A 22,717-nucleotide genomic window follows, 5' to 3' on the forward strand; every position below is an offset into this window, starting at 1 on the left:
CAGAATGGCAGGCAGTGACTAATGGGGTGCCGCAGGGCTCAGTGCTGGGACCCCAGCTATTTACAATATACATCAATGATTTAGATGAAGGAATTGAATGTAATATCTCCAAGTTTGCAGATGACACTAAGCTGGGTGGCGGTGTGAGCTGTAAGAAGGATGCTAAGAGGCTGCAGGGTGACTTGGACAGATTAGGTGAGTTGGCAAATGCATGGCAGATGCAGTATAATGTGGATAAATGTGAGGTTATCTGCTTTGGTGACAAAAACATGAAGGCAGAATATTATTTGAATGGCGGCAGATTAGGAAAAGGGGAGGTGTAACGAGACCTGGGTGTCATGGTACATCAGTCATTGAAAGTTGGCATTCAGATACAGCAGGCGGTGAAGAAGGCAAATGGCATGTTGGCCTTCATAGCTAGGAGATTTGAGTATAGGAGCAGGAAGGTCTTAATGCAGTTGTACAGGGCCTTGGTGAGACCTCACCTTGAATATTGTGTTCAGTTTTGGTCTCTTAATCTGATGAAGGACATTCTTGCTATTGAGGGAATGCAGCGAAGGTTCACCAGACTGATTCCCGGGATAGCGGGACTGACATATGAGGAGAGACTGGATCGACTGGGCCTGTGTTCACTGGCGTTTAGAAGAACGAGAGGGGATCTCATAGAAACATATAAAATTCTGAGGGGACTGGACAGGTTAGATGCAGGAAGAATGTTCCCGATGTTGGGGAAGTCCAGAACCAGGGGTCACAGTCTAAGGATAAGGGGTAAGCCATTTAGGACCGAGATGAGGCAAAACTTCTTCACTCAGAAAGTTGTTAAGCTCTGGAATTCTGTACCACAGAGCGTTGTTGCTGCCAATTCGTTAGATATATTTAAGAGGGAGTTAGATATGGCTCTGGCGGCTAAAGGGATCAAGGGGTATGGAGAGAAAGCAGGAAAGGGGTACTGAGGTGAATGATCAGCCATGATCTTGTTGCATGGTGGTGCAGGCTCGAAGTACCGAATGGCCTACTCCTGCACCTATTTTCTATGTTTCTATGAGGGCGTTGACTTATTAAGAAAGGTTGAGTAGATTGGGCCTATACATTGGAGTTCAGAAGAATGAGAGGTGATCTTATCGAAACATAAAAGATAAAGAGGGGGCTCGACAAGGTGGATGCAGAGAGGATATTTCCACTCATAAGGTAGACTAAAACAGGGGACATAGTCTCAGAATGAGGGGCCACCCATTTAAAACTGAGATGAGAAGACATTTCTTCACTCAGAGGGTTGTAAATCTGTGGAATTCTCTGCCCCAGAGAGCTGTGGAGGCTGGGTCATTGAATATATTTAAGGCAGAGATAGACAGATTTTTGAGCGATAAGGAGATAAAGAGTTATGGGAAGCAGGCAGGGAAATGAAGCTGAGTCCATGATCAGATCAGCCATGATCTTATTAAATGGCAAAGCAGGCTCAAGGGGCCAGGTGGTCTACAATGCTCCTATTTCTTATGTTCTTATGTAATTCCTGACCTGTACTCCCAGGATGCAGTTCCATTTCCCAAGACAGCTGATGGGAGGCCCCCTTTTTCAAAAACATGGCTTGCATGATTTGCACTGTTGTTCAGGGATTATGTACCATTTACCTGACGGCATTGTTGTGAAGAGCTGACAAGACAGGAGTTCTGTTGGTACATCATAAAACGTAAGCACCAAACAATTGCTGCTTTTCTGCTTTTTACAGGTTTGTTGAATTCAGCCCCATTGCTCATCCCTGGGCGACACTTTCTGAATGCAAGCCTACTGGTAGCCAGCGCTGGAGCAATAGTTCCATATATGATTGACCCGAGCTATACAACTGGTATCACCTGTTTGGGTTCAGTGTCTGCTCTTTCTACAGTTATGGTATGTAACAGAAAACCGTAAGTGAGTGATAATTATAAGAAACTGAAAATAATCATTTGTAAACCCTGTGGTAATTTGGAGAATTACAGTTGTCCTCTGTTTGGCCCATAAATAGAAACATGCTTATATGGAGTGATAGGTGCTCATTGTGATTTAAGAATGTAACTTATTCGAGTGAATGATGTTTTTTTTAAAGAATAAAATGTGGGCAAATTTTCCGCTTCCTGTGGCTGGGATTATAGACGTCAGAGTCGGAGGAATGGAGAGCTAGGGAGGGATTGTAGGACTTACGGTGGTTATACAAACAGATATGGGGCAAGTCCACAGAGAGAATTAAATATGAGAATAAGAATTTTAATTTTGTGAGTAATATATGTTAGTGACGGGCAAGCAGGACTTGGTGCAAAATAGTATACAGCCACTTGAAGTTTTGGAAATCCCAAATCACACAGCTGAAACAGGCAGAAGAAGCCAAGAAAACATGTAAAATATGTTTTTCAATGTTAGTGCTGGAGTCCTGTGGGCTTTTTATGCCGAATTGCTGCGGCAAAATCCTTCCTCCCTCACTACACCGGGATTGGTACAGACAGTGACCAATATATTTAAAATAACCGGATCCCAGGATTTCCGATGATCATCGACGTTGGGTGGGCAGAAGTTCCACTCTCTCCTGGATCCTGACTGTACTGTTACATTGTCATAAATAATGTTAGTTCGTAGATTAATTTTGTGTTTCACGTGAATAGTATTGTTTGGTATGTGATGTTAATTAAAGCATTTAAAAAGAAAACTATGTAGGTCTTACTGTGTAGGTGCTCAATTTTAGATTTTTTTTCATGATTGTATTGTTTTTTTTTCAAATGTAACTTGGCAGAAAAATTATTGCACTTCCAAGATATGTAGGGACTGGCGTTTCTTAAACATTCAAAATAAAGTCTTCTGTAACTGAAAGATTTTTTAATTGTTTTAAATGTTTTTGTTTTCCTCTCATAAAATTATACCACTTCCCAGAGTTATTTTCAACCCCTGAATTGTGCAGGTAAGGGTAGTGCTTTTCTGTTGTATAACAGTTATTTTTCACTCGCCTTGTCTGTTTCTCTTGCAGGGTGTGACGTTGACAGCTGCTATTGGTGGCGCCGACATGCCTGTGGTCATCACCGTGCTGAACAGCTACTCTGGCTGGGCGCTGTGCGCTGAAGGGTTTCTGCTGAACAACAACCTACTAACTATTGTAGGTGCCCTGATTGGCTCTTCTGGCGCCATCCTCTCCTACATCATGTGTGTGGTAAGGAATGCATTTTAATTTTTTTCTGCATACATTGCTTTCCCAAAGGGGAAAGTAAATGGATTAGCTTATGGAGTGCATTTAAATTCCAACATTGTGCTGATAGTATCATCAATTTTCTTTAAATTTCTAATGAGAACATAAGAGATATGAGCCTGCTCTGTCATTTAGTATGATCATGGCTGAACTTTTGCATCAATTCCACTTTCCCGCCCTATCCCCATATCCTTTGATCCCCTTAGTGCCCAAGAATCTATCAACAACAACAATTTGGATTTATATAGCATCTTTAATGTAGTAAAACATCCCAAGGCGCTTTACAGGAGCAAAATCAAAAATAATTTGACACCAATCCACATAAGGAGATATTAAGCCAGATGACCAAAATCTTGTTCAAAGAGATAGGTTTTAAGGAGCGTCGTGAAGAAAGAGAGGAAGAGATGCAGAGAGGTTTAGGGAGGGAATTCCAGAGCTTGGGATCTAGGGTTCACATCCATTGATCTCATGAAAGTCTCCCTTTTCCATTGCCTAGGAGTCCTCTATTCTAGCACCGAGTGTAAAACTTGGAAAAATGTTCCAGTACCCAGCACTGACACCCCTCCCTTTGATAGTTACAAACCCTTCTCACCTTCCCCAAATAAAGGATTGGGACAGATGCTGTGCAGTCGAATGGTAGGGGGTTATGGGTTTGCATCTGCAGCCACGATTCCCCATGACCAATTCTTGTTCCCAGCTGTCAGTAAAAGATGCACAGACTTTGGAGACTAGTTACAGGAGGAAAGGGAAAATCTGAGCTTGAGTCATTGTTCAGCTGCAGTTGTGCATCTCCGGCAAATGAATCAACAGCAGCATTAATGAGGGATGGAAATGATGGACGGGTGGATGTCATCAGGGGCCTGAAAAGATAATGATGGGAAAGAAGCATAAACTTAATATAAAGGAGAAAAAGAACATTTCTTCATTTGTATTCTGAGAATAGACATTTGCATATTTTTGAATTCCAATCCCCTTGAGATAAAGGTCAATGTTCCATTAACCTTTTGATTAGTTTTTCTGTATGTGCACTAATTTTTAATGATTTATTTATGGATGATTAATAAATTATGGCCTAAAACCTCTGCTCTCTCCTCGCTGCCTTCTTTGTTTCAACAGCCTTCAGACTTTGATGAATTCTCCACTTTTGAGTTTTGTTATCTTTTTTTTCAGAACCAATTCCTTTTCTACCGTTAGTTCTATCAATTGTTCCATATATATAGCACCTTTCACATCCTCAGTAAATTACTTTTTGAAGTGTAATCACAGTTGATATGTAATTGTCATGTTATCACCTCCACCATTATTTGTAAATACCAATGCAAAATGTGTATTTAATATGTACACCATACCATCAACATCCACAATTAGACTCCTTTCCGCATCTCTGAATGGATCTACCCTCACTAACTATTCTTTTACTTTTTATCTGGAAATATCACTGTTTCCCTTTACATTATCTGCTAGTCATTATCATATTCCACTTTAGCCATTCCAACCTCCCTTTTGCCTCTACTACTCTGGTCTTGTCTTTAGTCTTGTTGGTAAGTTTATCATATGCCTCCATTTTGAGTTTCATTTTAGTTTTAATCTCTCTTTATCCATGGAACTCTATCTCCTTTTTCATCTAATAGGAATATGTTTCATTTTCTATTCATCTCATATTTGAAGATTTCCCACTGCTGATCTGTTAACCTTTTTGCTGACTTTACTACCCAGTAATTTGGGATCTGGTCCCTTTTTATCTCATTGAACTTTGCCTTTTTCCAGTCCAGCACCCTTATTATTGAGTCTTTGTTATTCCTTTCTGTTCTTACATTGAACCTAGCTATGTTGTGGTCACTATTTCCCAATTGTTATTTGCCTCACTTCATTCCCCAGAACTAGATCAAGCTTCTTTCTTTTTGGGACTGGAAAGGTACTAATCTCGGCAATAGTTTTGGCTGCAGTCTAAAAAGCATCATCTACTTTGACCACATTTGTTACCTTTATTCCAGTCTATTGTCACGTTGGTAAAATTAGCCAGTGTTACTGTTGTACAGGTACTTGCATATCTCTGAACTGTCTGCAGATCTTCCCCACTGTTTTACCTCCACTATTTGGCAGCCAGTTATGGACACCAATAATTACATTATTTCCCTTCTTATTTACTCTATCCACATGAATCTGCTCTTAACACAATCTTTCTATCTCTGCATTCAAACCCTGTGATAGAATTTTTCACTAATACTGCTGCCCCACCTCTCTTTGTATGCTGCCCTATCTCTTCTGAACATGTTATAACCAGGAATATTAAGTTCCCAGTCTTGTCCATCTCCGTTACAACTACTCGATCACATCTAATGCTTATAACTTTCAAGTTGTGTTTGACGGCTTTGCGCATTCACATACCTACTGCTCAATCCTGCTTATTATTTTGAAAAAAACTTTATTCTTTTTCCTCACTTTCTCATTTATTTATTTTTAATATTCATTGCCCTTCTACAACAGTGCTTTTATTTCTCACTACCTTATAGCCTGTTCTTGCCCTTTATCCTCTGATAGTATTTTTCTCAACGTTTATTTCAGGTAAGCCTTCTGTTTCTATTCCAGTAGCTTTACTGTGACTGGCTCTCCCCCTCTGGTCTCAAACATAGACTTTCCCCAGCCCTGCCTGTTACAGATCCGGGCTCGAAATCACAATATCATACACTGGCCTAAGCCCTGTTTAAAAAGAAAAGGATTCAAATGATTTTCTAGATTGTGGAACATTAGAAATCTGCATGTTGAGAGGCTCCAGAAAACTAACCATTGTATCTTTTGGTTAAATTGTCTGGTCATCTTCTCAGAAACAGGCACTATTTTATAATTTAAATGTCAGCCTTTTGCAAATTTGTGTGTAATCTTAACCGATATAGGTGAGAATAGTGATCCAAAATCTTGAAAATAGAAACATTTTATTGCTTCTACCTTTTGTTTTTTATTAATTTAAAAAGATGTTACTTTCCCCATCCAAAAATAAACCTGGAAAAATTATATCTTTCCGACCAGTTTTAGGCAAATTATTGCTGAATATGTTGCAGTTATGCAAAATTGCCACAGGGAGGCATGCTACTGATGCTGCTATTTACAGGCAGCTTTTCCTCTTTTTAAAGTCTTATCTCAACTATTTTGTTCTCCACAAAATCTTCATACAACTACAAAATAAACTTCTGTGCAGTAAAGAAACTACAAAAAAGGAAATGAAACAAAAGTAACACAACTTATTAAATCAAAGCCTTTTATTTGTAGGCCATGAACCGCTCTCTTGTCAATGTGATCGTCGGTGGTTTTGGTACCTCATCTACTGGCATTGGTAAACCCATGGAAATCACTGGCACTCACACTGAAGTCAATGTGGACCAAACGGTTGAGATGATCAAAGAAGCCAATAATATCATCATCACTCCAGGTCAGTGTTTATTTGCGAAGTAAACTTATTTTTCTCAAAAATGTTTTAGTTGATCTCTAAAAGGAAACTTGGGATTTAGTGTTGGCTTGGGAGGTTTACAATTCCTGTGGTCAATGACCATGCTATTAGGTGACCTTTTATGGCTGTCATTCTTGCTTTGTGTAGAAATACCATGTGAAACTGCACGAGGCCTTTCTAAATGTCACTTAATTTATTTTGAATAAAGTTGCACATGACGTTAACCATGTTGGGTTTGGCCCACTTCCTTTGTTTTTAGTCTGAATTCCTTCAAAAGGCATTTATGGACAAAGGTTTTTATTGAGTATGTATTTTTGCAAAAACCATAATTACTAGAATTTAGTGCACACATATTTGCCGGGAACTTCCTTTGGGGTTCTCCCAGTCGGCCGCCACAACCTCAGCGGAAACCCCATTTACCCATGTCTCTGGGGTTTCCGCCGATCCTGCTCTGAAGATATGGCGAGCACCCAAGGAGGTTCCTGGTGATTGTGCATGAAAATACAAGAAGTTGGGGTGGTGAGTCTAATAGCAACTATGCAAACCATAATATTTGTAAAATCTGTTATTAATCCATGCTTAAGGGTAGCCAGTAAGTTACACTGGAGCATTACACTCTCCACTGGGAGATCCAAATTTAACTCGCAGTCTCAACTGATGGTTACATTCTAATTGTTCTCCCCAGTGTCCGAGCTAATACTTATTGCTCAACCAACATCACTGAAATAGATCGGCCCTGAAATTCCGGCCTCCCAGGGTCCGTACAGAGTGTGTACAGACCCGGGAAGGCATCGAAAAAGCCGGTTTTCGGCACGCAATGGGCATGCACCAAAAACCGGCTTTTCCGATCTGTCAAGTTTCTGGCTTGACAGATGGCCGCATCTCGGGGGGAATGTCCTTAAAACTCTTGCGCCTGGTAAAAGCAGGCGCATAGCCTACTTTTACCAGCGTAAGAGTTCAAAACATATCAAAAACATATAAAAATAAAATTTTAAAATACATATTTATGTTAAAAACCCTGCCCACTCAGGTAATTTTATTTTAAGCCATAATTAAAACTTTTAAAAAAAATTAACAAATGTTTTTTTTTTCAAATACATTTCTATCAACTTTAATTTCTATAATGTATTTATGTGAGGTGTTTTTTTAATGTTTTATGTAGTGTTTGAGGGTGTTTCTCATTCATAGTAATAGGAGTTTCGGACTAAGGAAACTCCTATTACTATGAATGAGAAAATACTTTACCGTGATTGGGTGTCCAGGCCCACGTGACTCCTACGGACGTCCCAACGTGAATGCGCTCCGTTGCGCAAGAGGAGGCCTCAGGACCGGGATCTCTGGTAAGCGTTCGACCAAAAGGTAAATGCGCATCTTTTCTCCTATTTCTAGTCGAGCGCCCGCGGGAAGAAGAAACCAGGATTTCTGCACCATTATCTGGTCATTATCACATTGTTGTTTGTGGGACCTAGCTGCGCAAATTGGCTGCTGCATTTCCTACGTTACAATAGTGACCACACTTCAATAAGGGGGTTTGGGTCTTGAGGTTTTGAAAGATGTTGTATAAATCCACATCTTTCTTTTTCAATTTCTCCTTGAGGTCTTATTTTGCTAGTTTTAACCAATTAATCCAGCTTATACAGGGAAAGTTGGTTAGGATACCTTTCTTGCATCACTTCAGTTCACTAACCGAGGATTAGCAGATGTCTTGTTGATGAGAAGCAATTTTAGGTGCACATTGATGCAATACTTGGGAGTCAGGTTGGTAATCTGACGACAAACCCCACAATGCAAAGAGGTGTAAGACCACCTTCATAGAAACATAGAAAATAGGTGCAGGAGTAGACCATTCGGCCCTTCGAGCCTGCACCGCCATTCAACAAGATCATGGCTGATCATTCCCTCAGTACCCCTTTCCTGCTTTCCCTCCATACTCGGTTTGCCCTGCTCGGGGGTCATATCGGCTGCAGTTCACCGGTGATTCTAAAATGTTATTTCCAATGTTATTATCACTAACAGAGAGTCAATTGTCTTGCTGGCTCTCCCCTACCACGAAAATCTAACCAGCATTCAGAAGACTATGAGCAGAGTTTTACGTATACATACAAGTCCGAACTCCATCATCCTTAGGCGGAAAACAACATGAGTCGGCAGTGTAGACTGAATCTGAGAGTCTCATCTGTAGTATAACTGTACCCAAAGCTGTTCTTGTTCAGGGATTGATCATCCTGCTATTGCAGCTGAAGAGGATAGTGTGAGCTGGGAGGGTAGGGTTAAAAACGTGCAAGAGGGAAAACAAAAAATATGCTTAAATCCCAAACTTTAATTGCACAAATTCCTTTGTTTACTGGAATTTTAAAACATTTTTGGAATATTGTTTTCAGTTTTGTAGATCAACAAAGAGACATGTAAGTGAGTGAATAATCATAACTGGATGCTGAAGAGTGCTGATACACTTACCTATGAAGTTTAAATGATTGGGAGAAAATGATAAGCAGCTATACTTTAAATGGCTAGAATTTGATCAACAACCTCCACTGCAGCATTGCCACCCAAAAAACCGTTAAGATTATTAAATTAAGGCCGGCGGGAAATTGATCAAAAAAGAAAAAAAATTAACCCGGCGAGAAAAACTGGTCTTCCACGTGGATTCTCGACGGAAAAGGCGATCCTGGTCAAATTGGGTGGTACTTACTCAAAATTTAGTCTGAGGCTGCGAGTTGGACCTAGGGAGGGGGGAGAACACAAAAAATATTTTTCCAGAAAAATAAAAATCGGGAAACTTTCACAGGACCCTTTTCCAGTGAATCGTTGCAAACGAATGTAAAAAAAAAGTTCACTTACCTTTTTTTGCAGGGTTTCATACCCACCACTACTGCTCCTGGGCAGTTTCCCCTGGGCGGTGTTTTTTTGAGCAACTACGGAACACCGCTACCACCAAACTTGGGCGATGGCAGTTTTTCCAGTGTTGCACACCGGTGGTCCGCTCCCCAGCGGTATTTCGAAACCTCCGGCGGAAGACTTTGACGAAACTTGGATCGCCGGGTGGTTTTCAACAAAAAAATAGGAATACCGCTGAGAAACGGGGTGGAAATGGTGATCAAATTCCAGCCCCAAGTATCCACTGTTAGTATTGGCACACCATTTGAAGTTCAGCTTGGGGTTAAACAATGAGTTGTTGACAATGAAATGTCGAAAGGACCACTTGTAGACTGTGACTCAGACATCCCTACAGATGGCTTATGTTTGGTCTTCATTTCAGTTAAGCAATCTTTCTTGCTGTATTGATGCTTTAACTCATTATATTGTCATCTTTTTGTATCATAAGAACATACCAAGCAAAGGCCATTTACCCATTAGGGCTTAATGCATCCAATCACATGTAAACTTATTCAGAATCAAAACCATGTTAATACGAATTCAATTTTTAGACTAGTTAAATGACTTTGTGTTATTTAATATGTTCAACGATTGGGCTGGAATTTCATCAGCTTTCCGCCGCGTTTTTCGGTGGGATTTCCTCGTTTTCGGTGGAAAACCACCCAGTGGCAATTTCATCGAAATATTCCGCCGGCAGTTTCGAAATACCGCTGTGGAGCAGACCGCCGGCGTGCAACACTGAGGGCCCAACATTGGCCATGACTTGCATCAACTTTTTTGGAGTAAGTTGTTTTTTCTGGCATAAGTTAAAAAATATCATTTTCGCCCCAAAATTTGCTCCAGAGTAAGTCAGTCAGGTACGATTTTTTTTTAGGTCAGTTTTTTTTTCAAAAGGGGGCATTCCCAAACACTTACGACAGTTTTGGACATTTCTGCCACTTTGGCTAGCAAAACTCACTCCAAATCCACTTAGGTCAGCGTATGTTGCCAGCTCTGAAAAACCTTGTGGACAGTGAAGAAAAAGCAGCGCACATTCGGCAGACATTAGGGCAGCAATAGGGGAGGGTAGAGAACTGGAGAGGACCTCAACAACCAAGCACCAAACATTGCAAGGAAAAGCTCAAACAATTAAAATACTAATAAAAATGAAGTAAATCCTACCGGAGAAATGCGAGCTGCTGGCTGTGATGTCACGGGGGGTGGGGGGGTTTACCAGAGAGAGAGAGATGCTGGTATACAAAACACCCTTTCTCCCCCCCCCCCCCAAAACTCTCCAGCGCCCCCCCCCAAACACACTTTCTCTCCCCCCCCCCCCGCCAATACACGCATTCTCTCCACCCCCCGCCCCCCAAAAAACTCTCCTCCTCCTCCCCACCCCTCCCCCAATCAAAAGTCTCAAGCACAGCCACTAAATAAAAAATAGAACCGAAGTCCTACCTCGCCCGGGAACTCAGCGAGCCGGCCAGCCGGTGCGGGAGGCCTCTCGGCCGGTGATAGGGTGCGGAGAGATCGGGCATCCCTTCAGCCGGGGATAGGGGCTGCAAGCATCGGGTCCTGCTCTCAGCCCACAGGACACGTTGGGAAGGCAGGAGCATGCACGCAGGTGCCGGCAGTGCTCTCTGCGCTGGCCTGTTGCTGCACCCCTCCCTTCAGTCTCCACGCCACGCCACGATTCCGGGGACTCTGAAGAGCGGCCAGGATGGGGCCCCTTTTTCTGGCGCCCTTTCCAGCGCGCAAAGTCGGCGTGCTTCAGGGCAGTGCGCCGGAAAAACGGCTTGGGCAATGTTGGGCCCTGAAAAACCACTCCCGCCTAAATTTGTTCGTAGCGGTGATCCATAGTTGGGGGAGGGAAAACGGCGAGGAGAAACCAGCTGGAGCAGCCCTTCAATTGGCAGCAGGTAGAAAACCCTGCAAAAAAAGGTAAGTTAAAGTTTGTTAAAAATTCTTTTGCAGCGATTCACTGGAAAAGGGTCTTGTGAATGTTTTGCAATTTTTTTATTTTTTTGTTTTTTACAAAAATATTTTTTGTGTTTTCCTTCTCCCAAGGCCCAACTCGTAGCCTCGGACTAAATTTGACAAGGATCGTGTTTTCCATCGAGAATCCACATACAACGCTGATTTTTCCCGCCAGGCTGATTTTTTTCCATTTTTTGATTAATTTTCTGCCGTTCTTAATAGCAGAATCATAGCGGTTTTTTGGGCGGTAAACCGGTGGTGGCAGTTTTTGATCAAATTCCAGCCCATGAAGAACACTCAGGTGTACCAACATGTTGCTTCACAGAATGTTAGCACTCTGAGTTCAAAAATGGGCAGTTCTATGTTAGCTGGCCATGGTGGAGAGGGAAGTGGGAATTGAGAAAGAGAGGCATAGAGCAATGGCTTGTTGTTTTCTACATAGAAGGAAGGAAAATTACAGAATAACTAATTCTAGGCTTTTGCCATTTGTTCTGATGACTTCCAATCCAAATAAAAAACCGCCACCACCGGTTTACCGCCCAAAATACCGCTATGATTCTGCTATTAAGAACGGCAGAAAATTAATCAAAAAATGGAAAAAAATCAGCCTGGCGGGAAAAATCAGCGTTGTATGTGGATTCTCGATGGAAAACACGATCCTTGTCAAATTTAGTCCGAGGCTACGAGTTGGGCCTCGGGAGAAGGAAAACACAAAAAATATTTTTGTAAAAAATAAAAAAATTGCAAAACATTCACAAGACCCTTTTCCAGTGAATCGCTGCAAAAGAATTAAAAAAAAACTTTAACTTACCTCTTTTCCTTTCCTTGCGAATGTTATCAAAAAACATTGAACATTAGTGTAATATGAGTAGAAAGTATTAACTATATATTCGTCCATGTGTAGTGTGGCTTTTGGGGGATATCTTCCACTCAAAAATGGGTTCAGGAAAATTAGTATAAAGAACAAAAATCAGCTTTTACTTGTTAAGGCCTTGTAATTTGAGCACCTTGTGCAGAATTACACAGGAGGATATCAATAAAACGTGAATCTTGAACTCCAGGTCAGACCTGGTTTTAGTTCACTGAATGAAAGACAAGATTTCGAAGCAGCGCTAGAGAACTGACAGAAGTGCATCGGGCAGAGAGTTCTTTTCGCTCATGACATGAGTGTAGCAGCCATTGTTGGGGATCTCAGTACAGCAGGAGAGTGCAGCCCAGGAGCACAGAGGGCATAGGAAGTGCAGGAGAATAAACTACTGCAGGTGGCAAATGTGCTGCAAGAGAGTTAGCTACATGGATATGATGGAGGTTCAATGAATGATGAGGCCCAGGCTCAGCTGAGAGGCTGCTTTAGAAATAAAACTACTTTTGCAATGTTAGAGCAATACTTCACACACATGGACTGATTAGAGAGGCTTTCACCATGCTCCAGAAAATGTCTACAATATTAACAGGATGCCTCACCATGGAGCCTGATGGATTGCTGAGGATAGAGATGAGGAGTAGCTGCAAGTCAGAGAAAACCAAGTGGACAATGGTCCAATGTATCCACGGCAGCCAGGAGATGGATGTGGGAGCTATTCATTGGCCCTGTTTTCCCATGAGCTTTTGCAGTTGGCAACAAGCACTTTCTATTGGATGTATATACAGTCGGAAACTGTTAGTTGCTTTATTGGTTTAGCATTCCCTAAGAGATCAATATGCCCGTTAGTCTTATGGACAACTGTAACTTTGGCTGCGAATTTCCCAACCTCGGCAGATCCATGGCAGGTCGCAGTCTTGCTGCTGGCTCCATCCCGGCCTCTGAAATGAATTTCCCCTGATTGGGCTTGTTAAGCACGCCCAGTGCATTCCCCGGCCAATTGAAGGAAGCTGGTCTGATGAAACATTTGATGACACATCATCAGTCGGTTTCCTTAAAGGGCCCATGCACAAATTTACTTTGACATTTGTGCTGTCAGTGTTCTCCAGCATTGAGCCGCTGCAAACACTGACAAGCACTGCACAAAGGTGCACGGCTGCACCCAGGCTCTCCCATGACTCCCTCCATATGCTTATGGAGGGAGTCACAGCACGCAGTGAGGTTCTCGTCCCTTCCAATGGGCAGAAGAGACCTCCACAGGAGACCAATGCAGCCTGGTTGCACATTGCACAGGAGGGCACAAGCAGTGATGTGGTCAGGAGGACCTGGCTGCAGTGGTGCAAACCTTTCAATGGTCTCAGCAGATCACGAAATGTTACTGCAAAGCCACACTCAACCTCATCCTGCTTGCCACTCATCACATCCCCATCACTCTGCCTTCCCTACCCTACTCCTGCACATCCTTACTCACACCAACTTACTTCTCACCTCCACTCATTCCTCTCTATCTACATTATCACTTCCCCATCTCACTAGCCACCACTCACCTCATTCTAGTCCAATCATACCAACTAACAACACACAAGGGTAGGCACTTGTGTGTTGTTAGCCAATGTTCATGTGAAGTTTCTGTTAATGTGGTGTCAAGAACATCAGAACATAAGAATTAGGAACAGGAGTAAGCCATCTAGCCCCTCGAGCCTGCTCCGCCATTCAACAAGATCATGGCTGATCTGGCCGTGTACTCAGCTCCACTTACCCGCCCGCTCCCGGTAACCCTTAATTCCCTTATTGGTTAAAAATCTTATCTATCTGTGATTTGAATACATTCAATGAGATAGCCTCAACTGCTTCCTTAGGCAGAGAATGCCACAGATTCACAACCCTCTGGGAGAAGAAATTCCTTCTCAACTCGGTTTTAAATTGGCTCCCCCGTATTTTGAGGCTGTGCTCCCTAGTTCTAGTCTCCCCGACCAGTGGAAACAACCTCTCTGCCTCTATCTTGTCTATCCCTTTCATTATTTTAAATATTTCTATAAGATCACCCCTCATCCTTCTGAACTCCAACGAGTAAAGACCAGTCTACTCAATCTATCATCATAAGGTAACCCCCTCATCTCCGGAATCAGCTTGGTGAATCGTCTCTGTACCCCCTCCAAAGCTAGTATACCCTTCCTTAAGTAAGGTGACCAAAACTGCACACAGTACTCCAGGTGCGGCCTCACCAATACCCTGCACAGTTACAGCAGGACCTCCCTGCTTTTGTACTCCATCCCTCTCGCAATGAAGGCCAACATTCCATTCGCCTTCCTGATTACCTGCTGCACCTGCAAACTAACTTTTTGGGATTCATGCACAAGGACCCCCCAGGTCCCTCTGCACCGCAGAAAGTTGTAATTTCTCCCCATTCAAATAATATTCCCTTTCACTTTTTTTTTTCAAGGTGGATGACCTCACATTTTCCGACATTGTATTCCATCTGCCAAACCTTAGCCCATTCGCTTAGCCTATCTAAATCTCTTTGCAGCCTCTCTGTGTCCTCTACACAACCCGCTTTCCCACTAATCTTTGTGTCATCTGCAAATGTTGTTACACTACACTCTGTCCCCTCTTCCAGGTCATCTATGTATATTGTAAACAGTTGTGGTCCCAGCACCGATCCCTGTGTCACACCACTAACCACCGATTTCCAACCCGAAAAGGACCCATTTATCCTGACTCTCTGCTTTCTGTTAGCCAGCCAATTCTCTATCCATGCTAATACATTTCCTCTGACTCCACGTACCTTTATCTTCTGCAGTAACCAATGCTGGAGAACACTGACAGCACAAATGTCAAAGTAAATTTGCGCATGGGCCCTTTAAGGAAACCGACTGATGATGCGTCATTGAAATCTTTATTTTCAATACTTTGCATCTTGGACAGGTTTGTGTGCACCTTTGGAAGTGGTTTAGTGAGTTGCAGTGAATGGTGAGACATAACAGTACCACCTGCAATGCTGATGAGTGTGAAAGGAATTGCTTCGGCATTGTAAAGATGCTTTATGTTGTTGGTGTGGGGTGTTGCCAACCTGGCGCATCATGTGGTGGCCAGGGTGTGCAGTGTCAAGTGAAGTATATGTGGCCATGGTGAGAGCATCCTTGGCGTCTCGGGCATCAATGTGCTCAGGTGCTGATGCCCTCTATCCTGTGCAGCATCAGGTGATTGCGGAGAAGGTTGGTGTGGTTGTTGGTGCTACAGGTGTGCCTGGTGATGCTGGTGTTGGTGTTGATCATGTTCAGATTCTGAGGACCAAGGTGAGACTGTATAAAGTGCACTGATGCTATTGGAATAGATGGCAGGTAAAGTAGGGATGACAGAAGCGATCTGTCAATGGTGGGAGAGGTAACGAGGTCAGATTGGATGGAGACTTGTGTAAAGACTTGCAGCATTCTAAATTTGTAGTGGAAATGCAGTTTAGAAAATCTAGTGGTTAAGGGAACATTTCTCAATTAGCTAGGAGCTTTGACTTGACATTTGAAGCTGTCAACTCATCAGCTGAATCAATGGCCACAAACCTCCCGCCTCAGCTTCACAGACGCAGTCTAGACACAGCGGGAAATCGGTGAGCGACCTGTCAAATTCAAAAGGCTAGGAAGAAAAGCATTGCTAAGTGGCTGTAAACAAGTCACTAATGATTTGAATTGGGTCCCCCGCCACTACCTGTCGGGTCTGCTCTGTGCTGGCAGTCCCGACATCGGGAAATGCAGGTGTGCGCGTTTTGACCCGCTGTCAATCATTTAAAATTTCACTGCTGACCCGCCACCCATCCCGTCTGCTGAGCACCAGCAAAACCGTGGCCTTTCTTTCTCCCCAGAATATTGTGCTGGACTACAAAATGTATTGAAAACAATTACTGTACTTTGATTCAGTGCTTGAGTTCACTAGGTATATGATTTCAATGCGTTTTTCTGGTCTTTGCCCCCTGTGAGTTGTGAACTTGTTTGTATATTTTATGTACATGGCCTGTCCTTAAATGTTCCCCTAGTTGAGGGACTACGAGCAGGAGATGGCTGTTTAGCCATCATATCCAGCCTCCCAGTCTCCACTCTCTATAAACCAATTTTTGGCTGGTTTTTCTTTCTGCATTCCGCTAACAAAATTGTGTTGCGCAAGATAGTGTGTAACTGCAGCTTTATCAAAACTGGGAAATAACTGTTCTGCCTCCTTAAGATCTTATGTGATTCTTGGAAAGCCATAGAGCATCACATCAGACCTCATGTTTAAGATATTAATCAATTTATTAAACCAACAATGAACAAGTGAATAATCTAACATGATATAATAGAGTTGTGTATTTGCAGTAGAAATACTTTTTTATCTAACTTGGGGAGTGGATAAATGAATGAGTCAAAGTTTAATTCGAAGCTACTCTTTTACAGATACCTTTTAGATACAGGAATTAGCTCGTCTATCTTATCTTTTCCTGTGAAGTTTCCAACTGGTTCAACAACCTGCTTATAACTCGATACACAGACCCAGCCACTTCAATACTCATTCGCTGGTTGTCTTAGCTTGTTGGGATCTTTCACTTGGATTCAGATTAATTGGCTATTATGCATTTAACCAAACAAAATCTGTGCTTTCAAAGTTAGCTTGGTTCCTTCTCCCTTGGAGCACACAGTATGAAAGTCAGTTTGAAAAGACCTGCAAAATAAGTATCGAAAATACACTTGGTGCAGGGATTTGAACTGCACTTGTGTTTTTATAAACTACATACATAAAGTGACTGAACATAAAGGAACAGCAACTGACGAAACTCGACAAGAAGACGTAAGCCTCAAATTTAACTCCGAGCCAGTTTTGGGCGGGTGAACAGTGGTGTGAGTTAAGGGACACATCCGCTTCTCCAAAAATGAGGCCCGTGCTATTTTAAGTCCCAGGTGTCATTTAAATTCTGCTGGCTGACGTCCCATCCATTCTGGGCAGGAAGTCGGTGGGAAGAGTTCTGCTCCTTCTGGCCCCAAAAAGGAAAGTCAAATAAAATAATTTTTAAAAACTACTTTTCGAGGGCCTCTTCTGGCTCTAAACCCCTTTGTCGCTGGGTTGACCTGGCATGAACGCAGAGGCGCTTCCTACTCGGGTCGCTAGGTAACAGTAGCAGTTGGGTATTGATGATGTAATTGGCACCCGATACGTATGCTCGATGTGAAATGTATTTTTCCTCCTTAATGTACAAGTGCTTTGAGATACCTTTCCACACATGAGGAGCAGTATATAAATTAATGATGGTGGTCCTTGACTGCTTCCTCTGACTCAAATGTCCCTCCTAGTTTAATATCATCTGCAAATTTAACCCATTTACATTGGATTTCTGTATCTAAATTGGTAATGTAGATTAACATAAAAACATAAGAAATAGGAGGATGAGTAGGCCATTTGACCCCTCGAGTCTGCTCTGCCATTTAATAAAATCATGGCTGATCTGATCATGGACTCAGCTCCACTTCCCTGCCCACTCCCCATAACCCTTTATTCCCTTATTGCTCAAAAATCTGTCTATCTCCACCTTTAAATATATTCAATGCCCTAATATATTCAGTAATAGGAGCCCTATCACCGATCCCTGGGGCTTTCACTCTCATTCCTTTTTCTCTCCCACCACCTTCACCTTAACATTACTTCCCTAATAAAATCCCACTGCTTCCCTTTAATCAGTTGCTTATCAATATCTAGGGTTCACCTTGAATTCCGACTGTCTACAGTTTTGGCAGTAGCTTTTCATAAAGAATTTTATCAAAGGCCTTTGGGATGTCACATCCTCAGAAAAGAGTTTGGTCAGGCAGGGTCAGCCCCCTCTGAAACCAAGTTGACTATTAGTTACTGGATTATTTCATACAAACATTGTACGGTTTGTTCCTGATGATATATTCAAGAGGGAGTTAAATATAGCGCTTACGGCTAACGGAATCAAGGGGTATAGAGAGAAAGCAGGAAAGGGGTACTGAGGTGAATGATCAGCCATGATCTTATTGAATGGTGGTGCAGGCTCGAAGGGCTGAATGGCCTGCTCCTGCACCTATTTTCTATGTTTCTATGACTCCATTACTTTACCAGACATGAATGTGAGACTGAAGAAGGAGATGGTAAGAGAAATAAATGACTGAAGATCAGATGCAATACATTGGCCAAATGTATAACTATGTAGCTTCACTGGGATTAAATAGTGATTCTGTTATGAATATATACTTTTTAAAATAATATACCAGAATTTCATTAGCTGCTTAATTTTATGGTGTTTAGGACTACAATTCTTGAAGTCAAGCCCTGAGCGAAAATGTCAATTATGGAACAATACCTAATTGAAGAATTCTGTTACAATAGTTTGTGAACTTGTGACTTTTTATACCTTTTACAGGATATGGTCTTTGTGTTGCTAAGGCTCAGTACCCCATTGCTGAACTCACCAAAATGCTTATAATCCAAGGAAAGAACATCCGGTATGTACCCTCCAGAATACATTTGGCTTGTGGGTTTAGCTGTGTAATCACCTCCTAAACTCCAGGTATCAATCCACGTGTCTGTAGCAGGCAGCACACTATATTCTTGATTTCTTGTTGTTGTTGGTGGGTGTGTGAGGGCAGCATTGTGTGTGAGTATTAAAAATGTTGTGCTTGGGAATGCAATACATTTCCATTGTCTATAACTGGGGGCAAATTTCCACGGGGGACTCTCATAACTTCAGCAGAAGAGCCTCAGAAATGCCAGAAAAACACTATTTTCCAGGAATTTCCGAGGATCTTCGACCAAAAATTCAACCCCCGACCCCCCGTGGCCAATCAAGTGCTGTTAGGTCACTTATAACACAAATCAGAACTTTACATTAAAACGGTTGACATTGGTGGTTTGATTGATATATTGCATGTGTGACAGTACAATATTGTGGATGTTGCCTACTAAAGTCCACAAATGTATTGTCAGGACTCTCTGAGCAGTTCAGTGAAATACACAGGCCCCGATATTGCCACTGACTGCCGCTGAGTTTTGCTGCCGGTCTCCCCTCTGTGCCAGTTTCCATTTGGGCGGGAGGGGAGTACCACTGGGAACCGGCCGCTGATGGCTGCTGGCAGCCAAGTAGCACAAGTGTCATCCTGCCCGCCGAGCTGCCAATCTGGTGCCTCGGCGATGGGAGTCAGCAGGGGGAAGGATCGCTGCGTGGAGGCAGGTCTAACCCCGACGGTAAGTACGAAGACCTGCAAGAAAAGGTTAGTGAACATCTTTTAAAAAATTTATTTTTACAGCATCTTACCTGGATGGGGTCCCCTGAAGGTGTTCCAGTATTTATTTATTTTTTCTTCTCCAGCCTCCCTGGGCCCGACTCCATCCTCGGCGACACTTGCGCGGCAAGTGCATTTGCCGCTGAGATTGAGAGCTCCCGCCTGCTGCTGCCCAGTTTGATGCGTAAGCCGTTATTTTGCCGCCGGGCGGTACTGCCACCTTTTTTAGAGAAATCTTCCAGGCACAGTACCACCCAGTCTCTCGGCGGCCATTGGCGCTCCTTTGGACAGCACTTGGGCGGGCCTTGGCTTCGACCAAGTTCGAGCACACAGTTTCTGGCTTATTGGGGATGTAACATTACAACCTGCTCATATATATTCAGCATCTATAAGGGTAATTTTGAAAGGTTCCGTTTGGCATACTGGACAGGAGTGTAAGGTGCCGAGTTGGCTCAGTAGGACATGATTTTTGGTTTTCGGCAAAAACAGTAGTTTTACGCCAAAATTACCATTTTCACTGTGCTACTGTTTTTAGGCCTAACTTTCGGCCTTTACTTCTGCACCCGCATCGGTAAAGTCGGTGTCACACGAGGATTCACATAGAAACATAGAAAATAGTTGCAGGAGTAGGCCATTCGGCCCTTCGAGCCTGTACCGCCATTCAATAAGATCATGGCTGATCATGCAACTTCAGTACCCCATTCTTGCTTTCTCTCCATACCCCTTGATCCCTTTAGCCGTAAGGGCCACATCTAACTCCCTTTTGAATATATCTAACGAACTGGCCTCAATAACTTTCTGTGGCAGAGAATTCCACAGGTTCACAATTCTCTGAGTAAAGAAGTTCCTCCTCATCTCAGTCCGAAATGGCTTACCCCTTATCCTTAGACAGTGACCCTGGTTCTGGACTTCCCCAACATCGGCAACATTCTTCCTGCATCTAACCTGACCAATCCCGTCAGAATTTTATATGTTTCTATGAGATCCCCTCTCATTCTTCTAAATTCCAGTGAATATAAGCCTAGTCGATCCAGTCTTTCTTCATATGTCAATCCTGCCATCCCGGGAATCAGTCTGGTGAACCTTCGCTGCACTCCCTCAATAGCAAGAATGTCCTTCCTCAGATTAGGAGACTAAAACTGTACACAATATTCAAGGTGTGGCCTCACCAAGGCCCTGTACAACTGCAGTAAGACCTCCCTGCTCCTATACTCAAATTCTCTTGCTATGAAGACCAACATGCCATTTGCCTTCTTCACCGCCTACTGTACCTGCATGCCAACTTTCAATGACTGATGTACTATGACACCCAAGTCTCGTTGCACCTCCCCTTTTCCTAATCTGTCACCATTCAGATAATATTCTGCCTTCCTGTTTTTGCCACCAAAGTGGATAACCTCACATATATCTACATTATACTGCATCTGCCATGCATTTGCCCACTCACCTAACCTGTCCAAGTCACTCTGCAGCCTCTTAGCGTCCTCCTCACAGCTCACACCGCCACCCAGCTTAGTGTCATCTGCAAACTTGGAGATATTACATTCAATTTCCTTCATCCAAATCATTAATGTATATTGTAAATAGCTGGGGTCCCAGCACTGAACCTTGCGGTACCCCACTAGTCACTGCCTGCCAATCTGAAAAGGACCCGTTTCTTCCTACTCTTTGCTTCCTGTCTGCCAACCAGTTCTCTATCCACATCAATACATTACCCCCAATACCATGTGCTTTAATTTTGCACACTAATCTCTTGTGTGGGATCTTGTCAAAAGCCTTTTGAAAGTCCAAATACATCACATCCACTGGTTCTCCCTTGTCCACTCTACTAGTTACATCCTCAAAAAATTCTAGAAGATTTGTCAAGCATAATTTCCCTTTCATAAAATCATGCTGACTTGGACTGATCCTGTCACTGCTTTCCAAATGCGCTGCTATTCCATCTTTAATAATTGGTTCCAACATTTTCCCCACCACCGATGTCAGGCTAACCGGTCTTTAATTCCCTATTTTCTCTCTCCCTCCTTTTTTAAAAAGTGATGTTACATTAGCTACCCTCCAATCCATAGGAACTGATCCAGAGTCTATAGAATGTTGGAAAATGACTACCAATGCATCCACTATTTCTAGGGCCATTTCCTTAAGTACTCTGGGATGCAGACTATCAGTCCCGGGGATTTATCGGCCTTCAATCCCATCAATTTCCCTAACATAATTTCCTGACTAATAAGGATATCCTTCAGTTCCTCCTTTTCGCAACACCCTTGGTCCCCTAGTATTTCCGGAAGGTTATTTGTGTCTTCCTTCGTGAAGACAGAACCAAAGTATTTGTTCAATTGGTCTGCCATTTCTTTGTTCCCCATTATAAATTCACCTGATTCTGACTGCAAGGGACCTACATTTGTCTTCAGGAATCTTTTTCTCTTCACGTATCTGTAGAAGCTTTTGCAGTCAGTTTTTATGTTCCCTGCAAGCTTACTCTCATACTCTATTTTTCCCCCTCCTAATTAACCCCTTTGTCCTCCTCTGCTGAATTCTAAATTTCTCCCAGTCCTCAGGTTTGCTGCTTTTTCTGGCCAATTTATATGCCTCTTCCTTGGATTTAATACTATCCCTAATTTCCCTTGTTCGCGGTTGAGCCACCTTCCCCGTTTTATTTTTACGCCAGACAGGGATATACAATTGTTGAAGTTCATCCATGTGATCTTTAACTGTCTGCCATTGCCTATCCACTGTCAACCCTTTAAGTATCATTCGCCAGTCTATCCTAGCCAAATCACATCTCATACCATCGCAGTTACCTTTCCTTACGTTCAGGACTCTAGTCTCTGAATTAACTGTGTCACTCTCCATCATAATGAAGAATTCTACCATATTACGGTCACTCTTCCCCAAGGGGCCTCGCATGAGAGTGCTAATTACTCCTCTCTCATTACACAACACCCAGTCTAGGATGGCGCAAACCATGAGTTTTGGCAACTTTAATCCGATGTCGGTAGCGCTGCGAGAAAGGCCTTGCTTATCGGGGGGTGGGGGGGGGGGATTGCAAAAAATATTCACAATACATTCTCAAAACTCTTACCTACTAAATCGCTGAAAAAAGTTAAAAAATA

General features: G+C 42.7%; 1 protein-coding gene across 2 annotated transcripts in view; it reads left to right on the forward strand.

Annotated features, from left to right (window-relative positions):
• Window positions 1-22,717, forward strand: part of LOC139240186 (NAD(P) transhydrogenase, mitochondrial-like) — a 286,175-nt gene that overhangs the window by 211,889 nt on the left and 51,569 nt on the right. For both annotated transcript variants that reach the window (XM_070868615.1, XM_070868624.1), the window contains exons 16-19: window positions 1,727-1,887; window positions 2,993-3,172; window positions 6,476-6,635; window positions 18,746-18,827. In XM_070868615.1, coding sequence (XP_070724716.1) covers window positions 1,727-1,887; window positions 2,993-3,172; window positions 6,476-6,635; window positions 18,746-18,827 — 583 coding nt within the window. The remainder of the gene's footprint in view (window positions 1-1,726; window positions 1,888-2,992; window positions 3,173-6,475; window positions 6,636-18,745; window positions 18,828-22,717) is intronic.

The sequence above is a fragment of the Pristiophorus japonicus genome, chromosome 2 (assembly GCF_044704955.1).
Source record: "Pristiophorus japonicus isolate sPriJap1 chromosome 2, sPriJap1.hap1, whole genome shotgun sequence".
NCBI classification, from domain to species: Eukaryota; Metazoa; Chordata; class Chondrichthyes; family Pristiophoridae; genus Pristiophorus; species Pristiophorus japonicus.